The sequence below is a fragment of the Lichenostomus cassidix genome, chromosome 3 (assembly GCF_008360975.1).
Source record: "Lichenostomus cassidix isolate B80296 chromosome 3, HeHo_3.0, whole genome shotgun sequence".
NCBI classification, from domain to species: Eukaryota; Metazoa; Chordata; class Aves; order Passeriformes; family Meliphagidae; genus Lichenostomus; species Lichenostomus cassidix.
This window is the reverse complement of record NC_139483.1, coordinates 52448044-52471599: the sequence shown is the minus strand read 5'-3', so window position 1 is coordinate 52471599 and position 23556 is coordinate 52448044. Positions and strand designations below refer to the sequence as shown.

At 38.8% G+C, this 23556-nt stretch overlaps 1 protein-coding gene and 1 long non-coding RNA gene across 9 annotated transcripts in view; one reads left to right on the top strand and one right to left on the bottom strand.

The window, feature by feature from the left end:
• ARID1B (AT-rich interaction domain 1B) overlaps positions 1-23556 on the top strand; it is a 325863-nt gene that overhangs the window by 83889 nt on the left and 218418 nt on the right. For all 8 annotated transcript variants that reach the window (XM_085055792.1, XM_085055790.1, XM_085055789.1 and 5 more), the window contains exon 4: positions 16730-16840. In XM_085055792.1, coding sequence (XP_084911918.1) covers positions 16730-16840 — 111 coding nt within the window. The remainder of the gene's footprint in view (positions 1-16729; positions 16841-23556) is intronic.
• Positions 10787-16732, bottom strand: LOC146439710 (uncharacterized). The gene is made up of 3 exons (XR_014850881.1): positions 15804-16732; positions 14494-14550; positions 10787-11931 (listed from the first exon to the last, which is right to left on the bottom strand). It is a non-coding gene; the product is annotated as an uncharacterized LOC146439710 (long non-coding RNA).

Sequence of the window (23556 nt, the reverse complement as noted above, 5' to 3'; positions counted from 1 at the left end):
GAATCACCAAGTGAATGCTTCCTGTCTAATGTTTCTCTGTAAAACCTCACCACTGGGTGCTTTGCCATTCTTTGAGAACTGCTAATCTAGAAAACAATTCCTAACACAAGAAATTGAGGTCTATGTATCTGATGCTTCAGCAGAAGTGTTCTGTCTGTGCTGATAATGCATAGTAGAATTATTGTCAAGTGGTAACTGATGTGGAATACAAAAATTGATACTAAGGAAACAAAAAAGTTGGGAATGTATGTCGAATTCTGCTGCTGAGAAAAAAAAACTGTGCTTACTTAACCATACATATTTCTGCTTATATGAGACTGATTACTTTTGAAAAATAAAGAACTATAATTTATTTGATTAAAATTTTAGCAAGAGAAACAGGAGTAGGTACTTTTATGGTTTTAGGAGAGGGACCAAATGAGGGAATGTGGGTGAGAACAGAGCTGAACTCATCTCAGGGGCACAATTGAAGGATGAGAAGCAGTAGGGACATACTGGGAAGAGGGAAGTTGCAACTCTGTAAAAGAAAAAAAAGAAACCAACTCAAAAACAGCGAAACCCACAGAATTCCAGAGAGACTGGAATCTCCATCTCTGGAGAGATTCAACTAGGCAAAGCCCCAAAGCACCCTGTTCTTGCTAGACTTGCTTTGGACTGGAGGTTTGGCCATATGACCTCTCTCTGAAAGTCTTTTTGAACATACGTGATTGTGTTGCTGTGACTTAATACTGGCTTTACATAGTCTAAATACAGTTTAAAAAAAACCTACAGAATAATGTATTACCTGTTGCACCAGTTGGTGTATCTTTCTTATTTCTACTCCTAAAAATATCAGTGCATCCTGTTAATATAATCCTGTCAATTAGAAAGCTGAGGTAGTTTCAGTCATACAATCTGTCATCCTTTCTGTCTGTCATCCTTTCTGTCTGTCATCCTTAGTTTTGCTCTTTCTTTTCAGCTTGCAAATGAATTTCCTTCATGTTTTCTATATTCATCATTAACCAATTTTTTTGTCTTTCTGTATTGATTTTGTGATGTGTGATTGAATTGGTTTTACTTCAGGATGGAGAAGAAAAATGCCAGATTGAGGAAAGAAGGCTTCTCTAATTTGCCTTCTTTTTCCAACTGTATTTTCTTCATTTCCCTTGTATATTTATGTCAGTCAACTTGTTTGGGAGATTATAAAGCTGAAAATAGTGTTTATTCTGGCTGGATGACAGACTTCTTGCCACCAGTTTCCTTTTATATAAAACCTCATAGTGTGATGATCTGGGTATTCTGTTATGGGGACAAAACTGACGTGAAATTTCTTGCAGATGATATTTTATTTTTGCTCTTTTAGACAGAACGGGAGTGAGCTCCTGAGGTCAGGTGTAACTCTGTATTGTGCCTTAGAAATGCTGCTCATCTTCATTTCTCACATACTGTGGAAGTGTGAAGCCATTGCTGCTTTTCCTTGACTCACTTGAATTCAATATGCAATCTTGTCTAATAAAAGTAAACAGATAAAACAATTTCTGGGACTGTTCCAGTGACTTGTGACTTTCATTCTTCTAATAAGCATAGAGGGGAAGGAGGCGAATGTGATTTATTTGAATGTTTGAACTGTTAAGTTGTTTAGATCTTTGTTAAATTGATTGCATGGTAGGCAGAAAGGGAGTTTCATAAGAGGTGATTTGATAGTAATACTGGCACAGTATACTACAGAACCATATTGTAAGCCAGCATCAGTCATCCCCTCTTCATATGAGGAGCCTGCTGTGTAAAAACCATTAAAGGAAGAGCTTTGTTTTAAGCAAATTTATTGCAGTAGCAGATTCATTGATCATTAGATATTGCCAGTAGATGTAGATACTGCCGTGGGTTTTTTTTTTCTTTAACTTCTTTTTACCTTTACTGCTCTTTAAAAGAAAAAAGAGAAAGAAAGATGTGCTACACTGCTATAGTGTTGCCCTTGGCAGGGTTTTTCATCTTGAAATGGCATATAAATGAATAAATGCTTCAGTTGTTTTTGCAGTTTTAAATCTTTTGCCATAAGTAGAAGTGATATTTTGCTCAAGAATGTCATGTAATTGCAAACTTAAACTGTCATCATTAAACATTATTTTGTTAAGATAGTGTGATGTATATTTTTGGTTATTATGCTTTCCAACTGGCGTGTAAACAGCCATGTTTATATATTTTCTTGCTTTATGTAGCATGTGTTCATATGTATCGAAATAGAATCTTGCCTTTAAGCTTTATTGTGTTATTTTATGAATTGGGACCATATCAATTTTTGACAGACAAAATGGATCTGCAAAATAGTTATGGTCTCACTCTTAGTTAAACAAAAATAGTGATTTTATTCTACAGCTACTGCTGTTACACTGAACGAAGTCATCCTTTGTTTTACACCTTTCTGGAAGCTTTCTGCTTGAAAGTTTCTGGAATAGAATGCTGATCCCTTTTCTCACATACAGGCATGAGATTAAATGGGAAAAAAAGTGTGGCAGGTCCTTGAGGTGGGGCATTCATGTGCCCTTTTCTGGGGCATTGGTCCTTTGGGTTAACTGTGTGCATAGAGAGTTTGTGTGTGTTTGTACATCATTTTCTTGTGGTTAATGTGGGGGTTTTAGAGTAAATCAGGCTCAGTCTTTAGTCTGCTTTTACTTAAAAGGAGAGAATGTTTTATAAACAAGCAAACAAACATCATTCCCTCATTGTCAGGTTTTATTTAAATGTTCTAAAAGCTGGCCAGAATCTTGTTTGCCCCACAGAATAACATACTTTACCTACTGATCTTGGCAAGATTTTTTTCCAGTGCAAACTGTATAGGACAAATAAAGAGCAGACTAACTGGTAGGTTTTTTTTTTCTGAGATTGAGCCAGGGGGATGAATGCAGGTTGGGCCAGTAGGAGTTTGTGAATTGTTTTGGTAGTGCCAGGTAGAGAGGCATCTGATGCAGGAAGGCAGTGTGCGTGAGAAGGTGGGAAGCATCTCTGGTGACACCTCAGTCAGTCTCTCTGAGCAGAGGGTTGGGGACCTCTGATGTTTCCATAAGAGGCTGCAACTTCTGTCCGTTTCCCCAAACTTGGATCAGTGGTTGGAATTAGTCTCAGTTGCAAGCCTGAGATGATTATGAGAACGTTCTTTTGCAGACATCTGTTTCTAGTGTTGAGTCAGTGCAAGGTAGGACAGATAAAACATTTCCTGATTTGAAACAGTCTTGGAAAATGTGAACAAAATGTGAAACTAATTAATCTATTTTCATGTCCAATCTGTATGACTGTCATGAAAACAGAACAAATTGTATTGTGGCAAAATGCACCAAATTATTAAAGTGATTTTGGTACAATGAAGATGCAGTATTGTTTTTAAATTCAATGTGAGCTGCTAAAGTTCTTTAAACAGTATAATAAGCAACATGTTAATTAACATCGTCAAGCTGTTTTGGGGTGTAACACTGTACAAAAATAGTGTTGTAAGTTAGGAATAACTGTTGTACATGCAAATACCAAATTCACTAGTAAGTAATACAGACAGTCCTCAGTGAGTCCAAATTAAAGTTGTATATCTCAATGCAATAACTCTTTATAATAAAATCTTCACTCGTAAGCTACTAGAAATTGGCAGAGAATTAGCAGTTGACTGTACTGTAGTTTAGTCTCAAATCCTTCCGAATTTAATTTAAATTTGTTTTAAGGAGTCATATACAGCTGCGCATGTCTTAAAGTTGTAATAAAAATAATTTGTCCTCTCCTTTTTAATTTTTGTGTCCGTAATCTTCTACCACTAGATGAGTGGTTGCACTTAATATTTGTTGGGTTATGAACCACAGGAAATCAGGGAGAAACAAGCTTGTATGTTAATCTGATATTTGCTGCCAGGCATATAGGAAGGTGTTCTTTGTGAAAGTTGGCTATTACAGTTATATGGAAACTCATAATCAAATTTAATATTCAAAGAGATTGTTGCCTGCTGTCATCAGCAGTGGCTGACACCACTACTTGTTGTGTACCATAAATCCTTCATGGCTTTCATCGTCTCAGCAACAGAGATGCCTAGTTCTCAGTGTACACTCAGGCCATTCTGAAATGCTGGACTTGTTTTTAGCTTAGTAGCAATTATATTAATTCTGGAGTGAAGAGGTACAAGGGAGAAGTGATTCCTTTAAAACATTCAGTCCCAGATTCCTGAGACTAAAAACTCATAGAGATACATACTTTACCAGCTTTCTCAGCCTCCCTTCTGGGGGGAGCTGAAATTAGAGACGAGGAACACCAACAGTTTTACTTTGTATGAAGGCATTGGTTTTGGTACACTGAACCTTCTGTTGCCAGCCTGCTTCAGAGAGGTCAGAGAGATACCAAAAGGCAGAGCACAATATTGATTTCTTGAATCTGCAGTGAAGCTTGACTGGACTTGGAGGCAGCAGGCTTTCAGCAAGTCTTCCAAACTCACACATCACAACTCAAATCCTAGCCTCTAGACAATTCACTGGTGACCAGCACCTGCTGAACACTGAGATGATTTTTAAATTGTTTAAATACTTAGGAACCGTATGGAACTTGTGTATAAAATTGATTTATCATTTTTGAGCCTCTCTTAAGCACATGATATTTTCAAGAAGGGCAAGAGAGGTTTGAACCTTTGTAGGTTCAATGAGTACTTAACTGATTGAAATCTTTGCCTGTTAGATCTCTGCTTTTGTAAAATCTTATTTCATAATCATGATGCCTCTGTGATAGCAAGTAAGTGTTAAGCATAAGGCTATTTATCTGTGTGGTGGAGGTTACTTAGCTCAGGAGTTCAGTGAAACTGTGATTCCTGTGCTACATCTTTTCCCAGTAGGAATGGCTGATTACTGTCCATTTGGGGACTGCTCTGTTTGCTCATCATTGCTTGCAACATTCCAGGAAATGTGTCAAACCTGTCTCTTTTTCTCCTCAGCGATTTCTCTCTGTATTTATAAGATTATAATAGGGGCTACCTTGTCAGACTTGGAGAATATCTTCCAGAGCCAAGTACTAGCAGGAATAGAGTCAGGCAGAAAAAGCAAATATAGTTGTCTGTAAACTCACACCTGAGCACAAACACAAAATTGAGGGCGTAGCACAGAGCAGCACTCACAGCAGCATAGCCTTGGTTTTGCTGAAGGCTTGTTGACCAAACCCAAAAATCTGCATTCAGATTTAGAGAAGACTTTCTTGGCCCTGTTACTTTAAAGAGAGTGTTTATAGGCTTTGTGATCAATCTATGCAAATAAAAATCCAACTCCAGTCTGTAAGCCTGAAGCTGTTACAGTTAGCATGTATAACTACCCCTTACACATAGCTGTCCTTGTAGCAACTTGGATTTGTTAAGTGATACTACTGGGAAAGGAGAAGTACTTTATCTTGCAAAGTGGTGCTCCTGTTCATGGATAAAATGTAGCAAGCTTGTTTATACTTCTGATTTATAATCTTCCAAAGGACTGTCAGTGAAAGTATTTGTTTGCCTCTGAGTTGTCTCAACAACTGAATAGTACCTTCAGTTTAAAGTTCCCTCATTGTAGTTAAACATTTTCTCAGTATATATGTTCTTTTGCTGTGTTCATCTCTTAATGGTTTTCTGCTGAAAGCAGGCTTTTCTATTTGAAGGAGGAATTCTGAAGGTCAGCTTTCTTCTCCTGAGAAACCAGCAAGTGCACCTTTTCAGGCATTTGCTGCTGATGGGGGTTTGATGATACCTGGCTGGATAGTCAGAAGACATAGGTCAGTGCACACTGCAAACCTGTTTGGCAGGAGTGTTCATGACCACCTGTATCCTGCTGTTTTTTAATTTTTATTCCTGTGTTTTTGTATCATTCTGAACCTGGCAGACATATTGCAGCTTTTGTGCTTGAAAGATAGGCAATGCTGAAAGGCCTTAGTCTTGATTTTTTTCATGTACTAAAATGAAGTTAGCATACCATAGCATAAAGAAACTCTGGCAATAAAAGCCTCCTTTCAGCTAAATTGGAAAGAGAGAAAACTTAATCTCCTAGGAAAAGGGAGGTGTTGTTTTGCTCCTTTATTTTTAATGTTACTTAAGTGCAATCAGTTTGTAGATTTAGTGGGCAATATCCTATGTCCATAACAAAAATCTTCACAAATCTTTTTGCTTTCTAGTGCAAAAAGCAGGGGTGCTGAATCATTTGTTGAAACTAAATACTTCAGTATTTATAAGTAAATAATCCTAAAAGGAAACATTTTTCAGCTCAACTACAAAAACTATTTAAAATCTATCATGGATTTACTATGCTATGCTTAGAGAAAAGTCTTTTTAATGAGTTTAGAAATGCAGTATGATACACGTGTCCAAATGTATTTCTTTAAGTTCTCAAATCAGTGGTTTGGCTTTGATCCACAAAGTATTATTATTGTTGTTATGATGGTGGTATTATTTAAAGTTTCTAAGTTCTGATTTCTCCCAGTATTTAAATCACAGAAGGTTAATTAAAGCAGTTCTTTATTTTGCAATTGCTTGGGAATATTAACCTCACAAAGCCTGCATTTTAAATCAGTGAAGTGACAGAATTGCATTTACTTTATGAAATAACTCTACAAGAGCAAAGAAAAGCCATTTATAGTTCAGTGCCATTAATTGCTTGGCATTTAGATATTAGCATAGGAGTCAATTAATTAACTTGATAGTAAAACTGCTGGAATGCAGACTGATAAAAACTATTTTGTTGTAGGGAGATTAGTGATCATAACTATTGTTGCTCCCTGTACCACTCTCCTTACTACTCAATGAGGGTTTTCTTTTAATGTTATTCAGAGAGCTAAATTAATATCCCAGAAATAATTTTATCCATACCATTGAAATTTAGCAGTAAGTTAAAATAATGAGTTTATCAAAAGATACCTGATCATGTAATTGTCATTTATTTTATGATCCACTAATCTGATGGCTATTCTTTGACAAAAGTTGTCTACACAAATGTTTTAGAATATAAAGGCACAAAGGCTGTTCTAAGAAAAAATTTAAAATTCAAATAGAATAGCATTCTGAATTAAGTGATCATGTTGTAAAGTCTAAAAACTATTAATAAATCTAAGTGGTGATGGTGGGGGTATTTACTGTTTGTTTTGTTTTGTTGGTTTGGTTTTTTAGTCCTGTATGAGCAGTATATATTCCAAATTTCAGTGGTCTTGTAAATTGTACCTCATGGCCAGTTGCAATATAGCAGTATTCTCTTATGGCCTTTAAATTAACACACATTATTTTCCTCAGAGGTAGGGAAAATAAGTTTGTTAATATTCCTGGTGTAAAATTTACCGCTGCATTTTTTTGGCTGCATGCATTTTCTTTAATAATTGAAGCTGTTCGGTATACATATATTTAGTTTTATTTTCTGTATTTTACATTGGGATTTGTTGTTGAGACAATGTATTATCTGAATATTGACCAGCGTATATTTTATATACATTCATTATCCTTTCCAGTATTTCCTTTTTGCTGACGCCTTTTCTTACTGTAGTAGGATTTCGAATAGATTTTGGACCATGCAGCTGAATTGTTACAGGGTGTTCTGGTTGTTGCAATCAGATATGTACAATAAAGAATGAAATAGCAAATCAAAATAAATAAGATACCACTTAAAAAACAAGTTTACCTTTACATGTTGACAAAACTAGTTGATGTTTATGTTGCGGGAGATGGGAGAACAACTGTTGGTCTTGGTGAGCCATCCCTCAATAAATCAAGCTCTGGAAGAACACAGCCTTTCTCTTCGTGTCTTCCTCGTGCTTATCCCTGACTGCCAAGAAGCTATGTCCTAAAAACATGCATGTTTTTAGGTAGAAGGCTAAATAACCAGCTATAACCAGTTTGGGGTTTGGGTCTCTGCCTACAAAACTCATGAAGATTGTTCTCCTTCACCCTCACAGAAAAAGAGAGGATTATTGTTGCTCTATTACCTAGTAATCCTTTACCAGCTCTTAAAGAAAGTCACTGTTTTTTCATTGCTGTATTAAAGAGTAGTCAGTGGTCTGGTCTCAGAATTACTAGTTTTCAGCACTTCTTTCATTTGTCCACCACCTTCTTATTCCCTCCTCCTGCTACTCCCAGCACCAGCCCAGTTGGTAATATTTTCTTTTGAGAAATTGTGGTTGTGGTGATGGTGGTGAAGACTTTTCTGTCTCAAAAGAATAAAGAAATAGTTTACTGCTGTTGGTTTAAACTGTTGTATTGTGCAGTCCATTGAATTGCTTCTACTGGTGGGTGCTTCCTTTTGGAAATTGCTCTTCTTTTCCCATTCCTTGGACTAAGATATCGTTCCATGTGGTGGGCTGGATTTAAAGATTCTTGAACAGATACTGTGTGTCTTCACAGACTGCAGACAAAGGGAGGATGGTAATGCAGCTAGTTTTCCACTTCCAGTGGTCCCAAATGTAACGCACTAACCCTTTCACATACTGAAAAACAAAGTTAACCAAAACAGTAGAGACCAGTCGAGAATACCAAGTTTATTAAAGGCTTTTTTTGCATTTGAGCCTCAATTTCTTCACCTGTGATTGTACTGTTGATAAAATAGTGTGTCAATCTCCTTTCAGTTTTTTTATTTAAGGGACCTTTGTGATGGAGTATGAAGGGAGTAAGTTAGTAGGTGTCACTGGACTGTGATAGAAATGTTTGTAATATAATATAGCTTTATATCTGAGGGACAGGGGTTAGGAAACAAACCTCTCCGTTTGGTTTGTTTTGTTTTGTTTTTTTTTTTTTAATATAACCTCGGGGGTGTTTTGCAGTCCTTCCTCACCGATTTGCAGATTTTCATGAGCCTTTAGATGAAGTCCTAGCTTTTACCTCAAAGCACAGATACAGACGTGCCCCTAAGAAAACACTGAAGTAATGTTTCCCAGTCTCGAGTGAGGAAGTCTCATCCTTGGGTACCTAGCTCGATTAGCCTAGAGGTAGCAGCTGCTCTCGGTGCAGCTTTTCTCTTTATTCTGTAAGCTGGCTTCAGGCTTTCAGCTCTGCTGTAAGCTGCGGGCAGTGCTCTGACCTCATTTCTGCCAGCGAGCCGTATGCTTGGGAGCTTCCTCGGCAGCAGCAGGCAGTCTGGGGCAGGCTGCTGCCCTCTGGGGCACAGAGCCCCCCAGCTCCCTGCCTCTGCAGCAGCTGAGTTGAAAGAAATGGCAGGTTTTAAATCCTGCCCCTCTCCCACCTTTTGCCGAGTTTAGCTGTTTCTTTGGGGTGCAGAGCTGTTTCTCAGACCAGCTTTGCATCTCGGGTCTGCTGAAGCCATGCATTCCTCCTGGAGTTTTAGGAAGGACTAGTGTGGCAGGGCAGGGTGCTGGATGGCACAAAGTCTGTAAGTCATCACATTAACGTAGTAGTCTGTCCCAAGTGACTGTAAAGAATAGGACATGCAGAACTAGCCAGGCCTCTTTTTAAAAAAACTTTTTTTTTGTTTGTTTGTTCTGTTTTGTATTAAATATAGCTTTGTCAGTGAAAAGATGGCAGGGAGAGGAAGGAGGGGGTGTAGAAAATGAAAGCGTGGTTGGATTGTCAAGCCTTGTGGGGTTTCTTAGCAGAAGTCCAAAAAGCTCTGTAAACATGGGAGAATGCATGGAAATAAAATGCTTATTTTACCCCTCATTTCCAAGTTATATTTGTCAGATTACTTCTTTGGACTCTCTCATCTCTTTCTTTACACTGGAACTTTAGATCTGTAGAACAAAATCCTACCTTTTTTGCCTGTAAATGAAGAGCTGACAGCTGTTTATCAGGTTGTGCAGTGTGCAACAGTCACATTTTAATACAAACATCAAACTGGCCTATTTTTCTTGTGGCATGTTACAAGTATGAGAGAGGAAAACGAGAAGAAATGTCTTGTTTCTGATTAAATCCACTATTGATATGCTCTGTGATCCATGGAATGCAATAGTGGCGGAAGAGAAAAAAGCAAGATAAGGGTTTTTGAGAATGATTTCATCTTGGAGCTCTTCCTGCATCACTTGCTTGATGTGGCTCCTGGAGGCCATGTAGACAAGACACATGTGACAATGGACTAGAGCGTTTAGGAAGTGAGACCCTTCTGTCTTGTTAGTTGGCTCAGGTTACCTAATATAAGACTAGAAGCTGTGTTGTCCAAACAAAAAAAATTTCCTGTAAGGTGTGGGGAGGTTTATTTTGACCCTGTCTGTGCTCAAAATATTTTCAGTGTATTTTGCAGGAAAAAAAACTTTGATAGTTGGTAGTCTGACTTGCTAATAAATTCCAGAGAATTCTGATTAACTGACCCTCAGTAACATATTCACTTCACTAAGGTAACTATCTTTTACATCAACTGCTGCATAAAGTGTGGGCTTTTTTCTTCCCTCTCCAGTGTTTTATGACTTAAGTTAGATATCATTTCATGATAACTGGGGTCTTGAAGGGAGAAAATTATGTTATTATTCTATTTTTTTTAATTAGCTTAACAAAGGACATCTAGGAAATAGTAAGTTTTAGAAAGAATCTACAGATATCTTGGAAGGAGCAGTGTTAATACCATTGAAGACCATGAGGTGTCTTACTGACAGTGACTTGCCTGCACTTGAGGCGTGGAAACTGGCAGGTTTTCCAGATGTTTCCTCATACATGGTTGGTTTTTCCTGTGACAAATTAGGTATGATTTCCAGATGAATTTCTCCTCTTCGAAAAGGAAGGGGCTATTTTACTTGGGCAATTTTCTGAAGTTGTTTACTCCCTTTAGTACCTGTAAAGAAGATGAAGACCAATGTTAACTTGGTGAGGTAGAGTATCCCCTTTGTTTCTGAGGGCACGTTCCTCCCCTGGCTTGACAGTGGGCAAATGATAACGACCTGAATGAGGAGCAGTCGCTGCTTGCCAGTCCCACTGAAGCAGCAGAGAGCAAAGAGCGTCAGCATGTGGAGGGAGATGCCAGCCTGCTGGTTGCCATACTTCAGGACAGCTGCTTTCCTTGTCTCCATTCAGTTTTCTGTGGTGGTGGTAGAGGGTTGGCTTGAAATGATTTACGTATTCTGGTTGTGAACAGGGTTTATTCAGTTCATCACGTAAACACAGACTTGCGTGTTTAAGAGGATTAACAGACTGCACTGGTAATCCACCTCCGGTGGTTAGCATGCTCTTCTTTGTTGTTGGTGTAATAGGTGCTGGGACCTACAAAACAAGCTTTTTTCCTGAAATCACCTGTTCCTTCTGTGCAGCAAGAGTCTTGCTTACTGGTTTGTGCATAGTGCTTTCTAGTTGCAAGTCACCAATTTTCTTCAAAGTTTTCCAGGCTTTTGTTTGATTTTTTTTTTCCCCATTTCTGATTCATAAAATTCAAGACACACATATATGTATGTATTTCTTCTTGACCCAAGAACTTCTGCAAGATACCCTCTACATCCTGCAGCTCTTCTGCAGACCATCTGTCCAGGATTCAAGCAAATGTCTCTGCTCTTTTGTCCTTAGTGGATAGTTCCCCACAGGGCTGCTTGCATGGCTGCTTGCATGAGACTCTGTGTCGCCTGTGCCCATGGGCATAAAATTTCTTCTTAGTGCAGCCTTACCTACAGTATTCCTCTAACAGGTTGGCTGTCCTTTGTTGTCAGTTTTGGGCTGCCAGAGCATATATTTGGAAGGTGACATGTTAGATATTAGAGCTGGGCTAGAAGTTGGCTGTTTATGGATATGTCACCATTCTGGTAAGTAATTTCTTCTTTATTGTAGCCTGTTAGTGCAGAAGATGGAAATAGGGGAGATGTGTTGATACATACTTATCTACACAGAACAAACAGATGCTTGGTTGAGTGGTAACAAGGCATGTTGTTCTATAGCCCCTAACATACCACTTGGCCTCTTTCTGTTCAGTAGTATTCCTTCAGAGATGAGTAAAATAATCTTGTATTGTACGGCTGTGCACTTCTCTTGGCTGCTCTACTGGGTCCTGATTTCCATTCTCGTGTGGTCTGAGGCAAAAAAAAATACAAATTAACATTTGCTTTCGGTTTTGCTGTTGACACATTGCTGTAGAATTGGCTAGTCTCACACTTGAAGTCTTCTAAAGATTAACCCACTGAATCAAGAACGTGGGCTAAAATAGTTTTTAATGAGGTTTTTTCAGATTGAATTCTTGGATATTATTTTCAATAAATTATTTTTTTTCTATTTAACCATCATGCTACTTATCATCCTGGGTGGTCATGTTACCCCCTGAAACTCACTGCAGTAGAAGTGGATGAAGCCTGTATGATATTTCTCACCCAGCCCTCCTTTAAATGTGGCTTTCCCTCAAACATTAATATTTTCACTATGCTTTCATTTTTCATTAAAAATAATTTAAACTATTTAATAGTTAGATCTAATCTTCTTCAGCAAAACTAAAAACAAATGTGCGTTTCATCTACATTGTTTCAATCATTTTCAGCGCTGTATTCATTCAGATTTGTGGAGAACAAATCCATGTGGACAGGGTTGCTTGTCTTAGGCTAGGTCCTGCTAGAAAATGAAAGCATGACACTAATTACCATTGCACATGACAAAAAAATAGCTGTCTGGCAGTGGCCTGCTCCAAAGTGGTTGCAGTGTAATTCTCTACTCCACTCCTGCAAGTGTAGAGCCAGGCTCATGGCTAGCTGCTGCCAGAGAAGGGAAGTTTCCTTCCTGTCTTGCTCACCCAGCCCTTCCCAAGGCCAGCGCTACTCAGCAAGCCATGATGAAGCTGAGGAGCAAGGGGTTACTTACCTGGCAAGTTTTAAGTTGCACCATCTAACAAAGTGGTCTAATAAAGACCACTAACACAAACTACGGGATGTGTGTCCAGTGGCAAGAATTGTGGGAGGCAGGAACAAGCAGCCTTTGACTTTATTGCAGGCCACTACGTAGGCTCACTCTGTCATTTTAAACCTCACTGGTAGTGAAATCCTACACCAGAATTAGAGACTTTGAAAGACTATAAGATGAATACAGTAACAGAGAACAAGAGGGATGAAAATATCCCATTTCCTCCATTGCTCCTTAGACTACACAAATCTTGAGCTCCATGTACCACTATTTGCAGAAAAAGCTAAAAGTGTACATAAATAGGAGGCGAATAACTAGTTCAGTCTCTGTGGATGATTAGCAGTTGGTTTTGCTACCATTATTACTTCCCAAATGTAATAATTGTTTATGGATCAGTTTCTGAACAGCTTACCCAATACACAGGCTTTAGGCTCTGTCTAGTCCCCTTTTTTTTGGTCTACCTATTTTAATCATAAATATGTTTTGAAAAGTCAAAAAAAGTCTAAAGCTCAGCTATTTTGAGTATATGTTTATGACTTGCTGATTATTTGTCCATGTGCTTTTCTAAAATCTGATGGGGGAAACCCTGACTTTAGTTATTTTACAACTTTGTTGACAGTTTGTGCTGTAACAGCTATGATATGATTGGGTTTGTGCCAAGTTGGGAAGTTCTGAGTGGAAACTTGTAGCCTTCTGTTTATAAAAGCCTGGATTTCTGTCTTACACACATGCTCATCTATGGAAGGAAGGATTTTCTGTGATTCATAAAAAATCATAAGCTTTGCTTTGAAAGCTGATGTCAATGATGGATGAAATACTGGGAGTCAAACAAACAAACAAAAAAAAACCAGTCAGGAGTCCCAGGAGAAGATTAAGCCCAAGTATCAACAGGGAACTCCTCAGCCATGACTGTAGCACAACACGTGGTAACATATTCCTCTTCCCCTTATGTTCCCTCTGTTCAGTCCCCGATAAATCCATTCCTAGATGCTTGGAAGAAAAATGACCTTTCAAAGCTGTGAGAATTGCCAATTCCACGCATTTCCTCCGTGACAGACAATTTACCCTAATACTTCTGTCCTTATTTCTTATTTATCTCTCAAAATCTGTTGTAGCTATTCTGTAATATGCTGTATGTTAACAAAATTTCCAAATGCAGAACTGGAGAAAGGCAGTAGGGATTTTCTCGCCTTAGTTTTTCAGTGAAAATGATACTCAGCACTACTTTGGTTATGAAGCCAACCTCTTAGTGAAATATGCTATTATTTAATCATTATGTTTAGGATATAAATGGACTGTTTTTATTGGACAATACATATGTATAAACAGATAAAATTATACACACAGTCCTATGCATATTTCATCTGGGAGATTCCCATGCCTGCAGCTTACTGAGAGCAAACTGATTCTTTACTTCTCAAGAGCTGCTTTCCAAGTTTCTAGTGATCCAAGTATTTACATAGCCTTACAGAGAATGTAAGGAAGAGTTTGTAATCTCAGTCCCATTTGGAGTGCACAGGTGCCTGCATCATTGACAAACACAAATGTCCGTGTGTTCCCAAAACTCATCTAGAACTGAACAAATTGATTTGATTTTTCTACAGACAGAAAGAAAAGCTGTATGAAAATGGTGCATTTAAAAAGACAAAGGGTGTTGTGTCTGGGGTTTTTAATGTGCTCTTCAGTGTGTGGAAAGACATTTCACACATAGTTTTCAAATATCCAGGTAAAAGTAAATTTCTTTCAACCTGCAGTATTTCTCATAAGAAAGCATGCTGTCTCTTCTCTCTCCTGCTCTGGTCTCCCTGGAAATTCCAGAAGGAAGCAAGGTTAAAATCTTGCAAATGTGGGAAAACCCATGCTTGGTACTTTGTAAGGAAGTAATGGCTCTTGACTTTTCAAATATAAAACATGTTTTGCTTCCCAAAATCCTGTAGTGTCTGTTTGGAAAAGGAACAATTGCGTTTCTACAATGACATCTCCTAAACTGAAAATTCCATTTACCCTTTTTCACCACTCTTGGTATAACTGTGTGGTTTTTTTGTTGTTGTTTCGACAAGTGTTTTTTATTTGGTGTAATTTTTTAATAATTAGGAAGAACAGCATTGAACGCTGAATTGGAAGTTGAAATCTGGGGTTGCCGGGTTTATTGCGAATGCCTGTGTAGTGACAGCCCCAGCGTGCGTGAGCGTGGTGCGTGTGTGTGTGTGCATGCGCGTTTTTTAATAAAAAGGAAAGCAGAGGTTTGCTCATTTGTTTGCCTATTGTGAAGCTGTCCTGCACCTTTCTACTCCTTTGTACTGGGGTGAAGGCTGCTGAATGGAGGCCTTGTGCCATTTGTTGATTTTAAACCTCACTGTTAATCCACAGGAACCTGCTGGTGTGCGCAGCAGGAGAGCTGTGTGACAAGTGGAAATCTGGGCGGGAGGGAGTGCGGGGGGTCACAGGGGATAATAATCATTCAGCCATCAGCCTTTGTCACCCTTAAGCCTAATTGTTACCCTCTGCTGGTAACCACATTGAAGTGCTGGCCTTTTAAGTGTTTCTTGATTTTATTTGGCACAGGCTTAGGGATAGGATCATTTATTGCTGGGTTTATATCGTATCAGGTTTGCTGGGGTTTGTTTAATTAGCCCCATTGAATTTTCTGCAACCCTTAAAATAACTCGTGAGAGTCCAAATGGGTGGAAGGGGCTGAATGGAAACGGTACAGTTGTTAACAAATTTCTCTCTTGTCAGAAGCTGGGCTAAAACCGGAGACAGAAAGCTTTCCTGCTCTGCCAGCCGCTGCCTTCTGTAGCCTGTGCATGAGCTGCAGCTGTGGCTGTGGGCACTGGGCTGCCTGCCTGAGCAGCCCTGCACAAGCAGCGGCAAGGTGATGGTGGGGTGGGGCAGAGGGCAGCTTGCCCTGTCTCTCTGTGCCTGCAGCTCCCGCCTGCTTCAGGTATGCCACAAAATCGAAGGCCTGAGAGTGGCTGAAGCAAACTGAACTGGTAGTAAACTGGGGAAGGGGAGAGAAAAGTGAAACCATTTAAAAACAAAGAAAAAGGTGAGATACCTTTTCTAGCAGTCACGAACTGGTTCTTCAACTTTCCCTGCCAGTTACACATGCTGAAGTCAGTACTGAGCTTTCTGCTGTTTTCCACAAAGAAGTTGGTGTAGAAGCTGCTATCGTAGCTAAAATGAAGCCTGAATTTAAGGCTCTGCAACGGGCAAGTGTCGCGGGGTGTGAAATAAGCTTGTGCTGGGGGATGGGGGATGGTGTGCAGGACAGGAGGTTGTTTCATTGCTCCCCCCACCCATGTATGGTGGGTGTTGCACTGGGCTATTAACTACGACTGCTTGGGCTTGTGTAGGGAGGAAAATCCCCAGGGTTACCGGTACAAGCTTTGGAGCTACTCTCAAGCAAATACACGTGCCTTCCAACCCTTCAGACAGAACGTGCCTGGAGCAGATGCAGTGACTGTGCTGTGTGCTATGACCTGATGGCCAGGGTTTGAAAGTTGCGCCAGTAGTTCTGATGGTAAATCCATGGTTGTTACAGGAGTCTGATTACACAGTGTGATGGTGATCTTATTTTTGCGTCCGGTCTTCCACCTGGCTCAGTACTTTATCAAAATGCTTGAAAATACATCTCAGAGTAGGATCAATGGTTGTGCTTGCTACTTACTGTTTTACAGTAAAATGTGGTTGTTTATTTAAGAGGTTTGGTTTTGTGTGTTTTCCCATGTTCCAGTGGTATGATTCCCTGCTGGTTGGTTGTTGGCATGCCTCTCAGCTCCCTGGTTTTCTTCACAAACAGCAGCATATGTCATAGTGGTACCTGTGTGGGCTTGATACTTCCATCAGAAAGGTTTATCTAGTGAAAACTTCTGATCAAAAAAAACACCACCACTCAGCTATTGTATTTTCACCCTTTTGTGATGCAGGTTTAATTATAATTACTGAATCAGATTAATAATTCTTTTACAACTGTTGTTGCAGGACATGTCTCAGGAAGGCTATGGAACCAGATCTCAACCCCCTATGGCCCCAGGAAAGCCTAACCATGAAGACTTGAATCTAATCCAGCAAGAAAGACCATCGAGCTTACCAGTAAGAAAATAATGTTTGTTTCAGTATTTTAAAATTAAAGTGCGTTATATACCACTTCATTGCATCTGTGATGAGCAGATGAGAAACAGTGAAAGAAGAGATATTAAACAAGATTGATGAAAAATTGTTTTTAAAAATATGGGAACAGATATGCTTCTACATGAGTGGACTTTGCTTACGCTTGTTCTGGTTCAGAACAGCCCTATTTATGCACATGCATGTTTTGTGCTTCTGCACATGTGTATTTGCATAGAGGAAATGGATTGATTTTTTAACTTTAGAAATTCCATACTTGCATAAACCAATCTGCTGAGGAGGAGGCTTTTTTCTGTGTCCTTTTTCAAACGTTTTCAGTAGATTCTGGTTTAGAATACTGATACCAGGAGTTGTCTGTTCCAAACCCTGATCATCAGTAATGAGTTTGACATGTTAATTCTGCTACTATTTATTACTACACAAGTGTAGAAGCAGGAATGACAGCGATACTTGGGTTAGGTTGATTTTTGATTAGGACATTATTCTGGACTAATATTTCTTAGCTTTTCTGAGCTCTACGCATTTTGCTGTGGGGGAAACAGCACAAATGAATATACTTTGTGAAGACATTGCAGCTACTTGCGTTTTTGAAGCTCTTAAAATGGACAAAATACTAAGCCTTGTCTCTGTGTGTACCTTGTGGTTTCGGGATTTTCTTGTTTGTTGGTATAAAACAGCATGAATTTAAACCAGCTAGAATATGTTCAGCTTAAATGATGAACATTTTATAAACTGTGTGACCTCTGGCTTGGAATAATGTATCATAAACATGTAGGATATTTCTTGCAGTTCACTGGGTATGTATTCATTTGCAGTTGGTAGAGGGATCTCTTTGAAAAGTTTACTGTATCAAGATATCAAATGTATTTGTGAAATCTGGTAGTATCTTGTATATATTACCTCTGGCACATGGCACAATTGTAAATCCCTAAAAATAGGGCAGTAAACATCTTCATAGCATTTGAAAGTTACATCTTTGGCACCTAGGAGAGTATATGTGCTACAAATTCTTTACATGACGTTTGAGACATGCATGTCTCAGGAGAAGCTATGGAAACTGGTATGAGAAAAGATACCCATTTGCTTTGAACGTAGTATTAATTTGACAGGTTTTCAGGAACCCTTCTTTAAACTGACCAATTTGTCTGAACAGTTCTCAAAAATGGATGCTGGCAGTTACCTTAAAAATAGTAGCTACTGTGGACATTGAACTGTTTTGGCAACAGCTACCTAGTTTAAAAACCAGAAATACTAAAAGGGACTTTCTGTCTCCCAGTTTTTCATGAACAGTGTTTGTTAGGGTAGAAGTAAAGTTACTTATCAGCTAAGGTTCTGCTAATTTGCCTATGTTTTTTGTTAAACAATTGTCCTACTTTTAATCCATGCTCTGTCCTATCTCCAGCATCATGATATTTAAGCAGAGTATTGGGTATTATCTGTGTCCCTGAGTGTTTGGTATATTTAGTAGCTCATAATTATTCTAGGTATGAGTAAGCTGGTCGTATTAACAATGAATGTTAACCATTTTGGCCACATAGCTTAAACTCTAAGTTGGTCCCTAATGCTGTTACTGAGACACCTAATTGCTGAAAAGCTTTGATGCATAACGTGAGAGCACTTCATATACTCAAAAACACTGCCATTTTCATGTGGAGGGGAATGAAGGATACTGTAATTCAGTATTTTGTTTTGGTGTTAGTGTGGGGTTTTTGTTTGTTTTGGTTTTCAAATTTAAAAACAACTACAACAAGGGTTTTTTTGATGGTGATCCATACATTCAAAATATGGTGAACACAATAAAAGCTTTAATATAAGTCTGTTTGGGGTGCTGGTTTGAACACGATTTTTCTCTGAAGCAGGAGAGTTCCATGTTCTGTTTTGGACTGCTTATGAAAACCCTTGATCGTTATTCCTTGTTCAGTATTCCTAGTTAGCTTCATTTTGGTATACTAAATATGGCTTCTTAAGCTTGTTTTCACCATAATGTGGTTCTTCAGGATAGTAGTCAGTAAGTTACCCCTGTACAGTGAAGCTTGAAATTATAGCAGTGGTGTTAGGCTTTTAATAAAATTTAGTTATGTCTTGTTTCATGGTATTCTGGTATTTATACAATTTGCCCGTTATCTTTTTATTTCTTAAGGGCATTGTGTAAAATCACAGCAGCTATATAGCAAGCTTATACAAGTGCTGCAAAACAACAAAAGAGATGTAATATTAAATGGTGAATGGTTTTCTCTGATGTGGCTTTGAAAAAAGAATTTCCCTTTGATGGATTCGAAGAGGAGCTGGCCACTTTCTACAGCACTGAATGCTGGCTTGTGTCACCCTTTGGGGGAGTTTTTTCAGCAGGTTTGTGTCACAGTAAGCACAGCTAAACAGCTCAATAGTTGTTCCGTTTCCTTCACACATTGTATATAAAAGTCCTGGCATGAATGTTCCCATAAAGTTCAAAGCAGACAAATTTGTAATGTGGGTTTGTAACAAATGGCTACAAACAAAATATGGCTTTATTAGCTACTTCTAATGGCCTGTCAGATTCTATACAATGCTTGCTTTCCTTCTCCTAACTGCTCTGATATCTGGAGGGTTTGACCTGTGGGTCTCTGACCATGTGGAGTCACTGAGAGCCCAAATGAAAAGTTGCACGGAATAGTGCTCCAAGCACTTTTGTTGGGGTCACAATTAGAAGGAAATCTCAAGCCTTTGAGAAAACATGGGAGTTAGATACTCTGTGAAGGAAAGGAAGTCATAAACAGAAACTGTTCCCTGTTAGAGTGGAGGAATAAAGGGGGAGAGGCCTGAATGAAATTGTCTGGAGAGCAGCTACTACAGAACATATTTATCAAGACTTAAGGGATAATAGCAAAATACACATTTTTGCTATTGTGAGAAAGTTGGAGCAGACTTACAGGAAAAAGCTTTGAAAGGATATATCTGCAGATTTGTTTTTGTAGTAAAGGAGCTGGTGTCAGCAGTAGGCTGTGTATATGTATGAAGACTAATCCTTTATTTTGTGTTTAATAAGTGCATTTGTAAATGTTCATGTTGGATTGTGTCAATAGAATGAGGAGCAGAAAACATGAATTAATTTAATTTTTTAAAATTGGCATGAGTATTAAAGTAATTTCAGATAGGTTTTTGCTGTTACTTTGTTTTGTTTTAATAAAGCCCTTTTTTGCCCAGTGTTAGGTGTGCTTGTTTGAGCTATGAGGTCGAATGGGCCAAGGTTGCCAAGCTTTTGAAAGACAGGTTTCTGCTAAGGCTTTTTATGTTGCAACCTACAGGTAAAGCTCTGTGGCATCTTGAGCCATTGTAAGCCAGGCAGCTGCAGTCCTGCTCTGTGCCCCATAGCATGTTGTCTGTGCCATCCTGTCTCTTCCACTGTTGCTTCTGGGACTGGCCAGTGGCTTTGACTTGGGGAGCTGAACCAGATGAAGAATATTCTCTCTCTGTTTCTGGGTTAGTTTTTGACAGAATCACTGAGTAACTGTGTTGGCATCAGTGGCACCTCAGAAGAGGAGATGGGAATCAGTAGCTGTGATGGGAAAGGGGACAGACAGTGGGGACCACGGCAGCTTTGATTTTAGCCACATCCTAAAGGACTGTATGATCTTGCTGGAAGGGTTTAAGATGCTGTCATCCTGTCAGCTGAGACATGGTGGCACAGCAGATTCCAGTGTTCACAGTCAGGCTCTGCAGCAGTCACAGCACCACAAACAGACAGAAGACAGTTCACTTATTTTTGTAAGGTGAGTTTTCTGCCAGTTCCTATCCCTCAGCTATTTAATGTAAGCCCGTGAGTGCAAGTGTGGAGGCATGAGCATGCATGGATGGAGGCTGTGGACTAGGTGGGTTTGTGGTGGTCCTCACCTGCATCTGTGTAAACTGCAGGGAAATTGTGGCTTTAGTATTATAACTAAAGTAGGTTTAGCTTGTGCTTTAATAGGTTTAGCTTGTGCTTTCTGGAGGTCATGCAGTGTTGAAAGGGGAAGACTGTGTCTGGAGTTGAGGGAATGTATCTGGAATTGAGCGAATCACTACTCCGCTAGATCGTGCAGAATTCAGAGTTTATGGATTCATTCTGTGACATCAGTTATTCACTGGATCTCTTCACTGAGGCAGAGCAATTCCTATGCAAAACAAAACAGCAGTCAACAGTGGAGATAGAATGCCACTTGTATCTTGTGCAGTGCTGTGACCTGAGAAGGTTGGCTGTGATTCTATGCGTCTATAGTGTATGAGCTTCAGAACTCAAAATAATACATACTGTTGCTTGGACAGATGAACTTTTCTAAGATGTCAGTTGTCTTGTTTCATTATGCTTGGTACCGTGGAAAACAGCACATCAGCAATCCCTCCCTGATCTTGCTAACTGCTTCACAGTTCTGTTTTACCCCATTTTAATGAGCCTCTGAAACATGTTTAGAGTGATGGACAGTTTTTCCTCTGGTTGACACACCTTTTTTGTTGTAGAAGACAGGTACTAAATTAAATTTCAGAGGACCTTTGTTGAGCACTAGTAGTGAACTAAATCCAAGACTAGATACACTTGGCTCATAGAACAACATCATTTCAGATGGATCTTGATAGGTGTAGGCTATGAGAAGAATACATGGGATGGTTTTGGAATCCACATTTTCTGTCCCACTTCTAGAATATAAAGTCGGTTGGGAAGTCATCTCAAGCAACAGCACATCCTGAACAAATGCCTTTAATGGCTGAAGTCTTAATAGACCAGGAGAACACTTCCCAGCATTACTTGAGCAACTGTGATTGAGAGCAGGAGGTAACTCTTCTCAGAGATTGAACTTCTGGGACGAGGGATTCTGGAGACATTTATACACAGCTTAGTTCAGTAAGCCCTAATGATGACCAGAGTTGTGGGCACTACCATAATGTAAATATTAATTACCACTGTAGCCCTTCATGTAAGGACAAACCAGTATTAAAGGAGAATATAATGCAGCAACCCTATTTTATTGTAATCTTCATGGAATTTTTTGCAGGTAAGTAAATTACTAAGTTTGATCTAATTTAAGTGCTATTTTAAAAATACAGAGTATTGCTTGTGATTTGAGAAAGAAAAAGAAAAATCTTCTGTAAATGGTTTTTTTGTAATTCTTGGGAGGCAAATGCTGTTGCCAGTTGATAGATGTGTGTAGTACATGATAGCAAATCTGTCCTGTAGTTGTTCATGTCTCTGCCTGAAAATATCTGTTTGGGAGTATGTTAAACAGTGAACAAGAAAGAAATGCAAGTATGTAATACTTGTGAATTAAATTCTCCACTGTTTTTACATCACGTAGGATAAAACTGGTGTGCCTCTTTCCCACTTTTCCTTTCTTTTTTCTGCAACGTTGTAAAATAACTGAATGATCTTGTTTTCCTTTGTTTGGGTCAAGAAATTTTAGCTGAAAATTGTTAGTCTGTGAAAGAAGATTATTGACTCAACAAGCCTTCAATTTTCAGTGAATAACACTCCCACCCTCTAGCTTCAGGAACATGTGGTGCATGCATTCTATTTTAAAGTACAGACTGTAATTTAAAACTGAGGCAGTTTGATGCCCCACTGAACTTTGTTTAAGCCTGGAATAAAAGGAAAAAAGCTTCAAGTTGCAAAGAAGTGACTAAGCTATCTCAAAGGCTTTTCTTAGCCATTACATCCAGGGTTGGAAGAAGTTGCTATTTTTCCTAAGTTATTTTAATTCTGGATCAAGTGCAGTTGCTAGGTTGTTTTTTTCCTTGTTAGCATTCTTTTTAATAAACCACACTCATACAACACATATGTATAGATAGATCAATTATATGTATTTTTGTGTGTTTCTGAGGTGCAAAACATGCTCTGTAGTTACTGCAGGTGCAAATCCAGGTTCTGTGTGTGGCCTCCCATTTGTGTCCTAATGTCAGTCAGAATAGAGGGTCAAAACCAGTGTGAGCCACTGCAGCACCACTGACATTGGTGATGTTATCGGGAGGGAACTTCATATGCCCACATCCTAGCCCATATTTTACATCTGACTTCAGTTAAACCAGGACTTCATGGAGGGTGGTCAAAGTGATTCATTGTCCTAGAGTCAACTAGTACATTAATTTTAAGTCCCATTTTGGGGGAAAAGTACAATAAAAGTAGTGCAGAGCAGCCCTGGGGTCTATTGTCCTTGTAAGGTTAAGCTGAAACATTGAAACCAAAATTACAAATGCTTGAATTAGGTGTTCTTACTATTAATATTTGTAGTGTGAAGAGAAGGTCCTGTTGTTACTAATTTGTATTTTGTGCTTTACAGAATTATTTGGTTTTGCCTGACAGATTGATCATATTTATTCTAAAGAACAGTTTTAGGTTGTTATTGCAGTATAAAAAGTAATTTCACTAAGTATTGTAAAAAAGATACTTGACTATTCATCACCTTTTCCAGATTCAAAATACTTTACATTTATAATGTTTACAACATCCCTGTAACAACAAAATGGCTAATTCATGATCCAAGAACATTTACAAATGCAAAAAGAAATACATCATCTGACCTCTACATGAAACTTATGTGGGAAACCTACTAAGGGATTACAGGTCCCAGTAGTGGTTAAGGTTGCAAAAACTTGTATTTAAAGAGGCCAATGTTGTCGTAAGCAGAATAGTAAAGTATTAGTAGCTTTTTTCCTGCAATGTTTTTTTAAGCAAT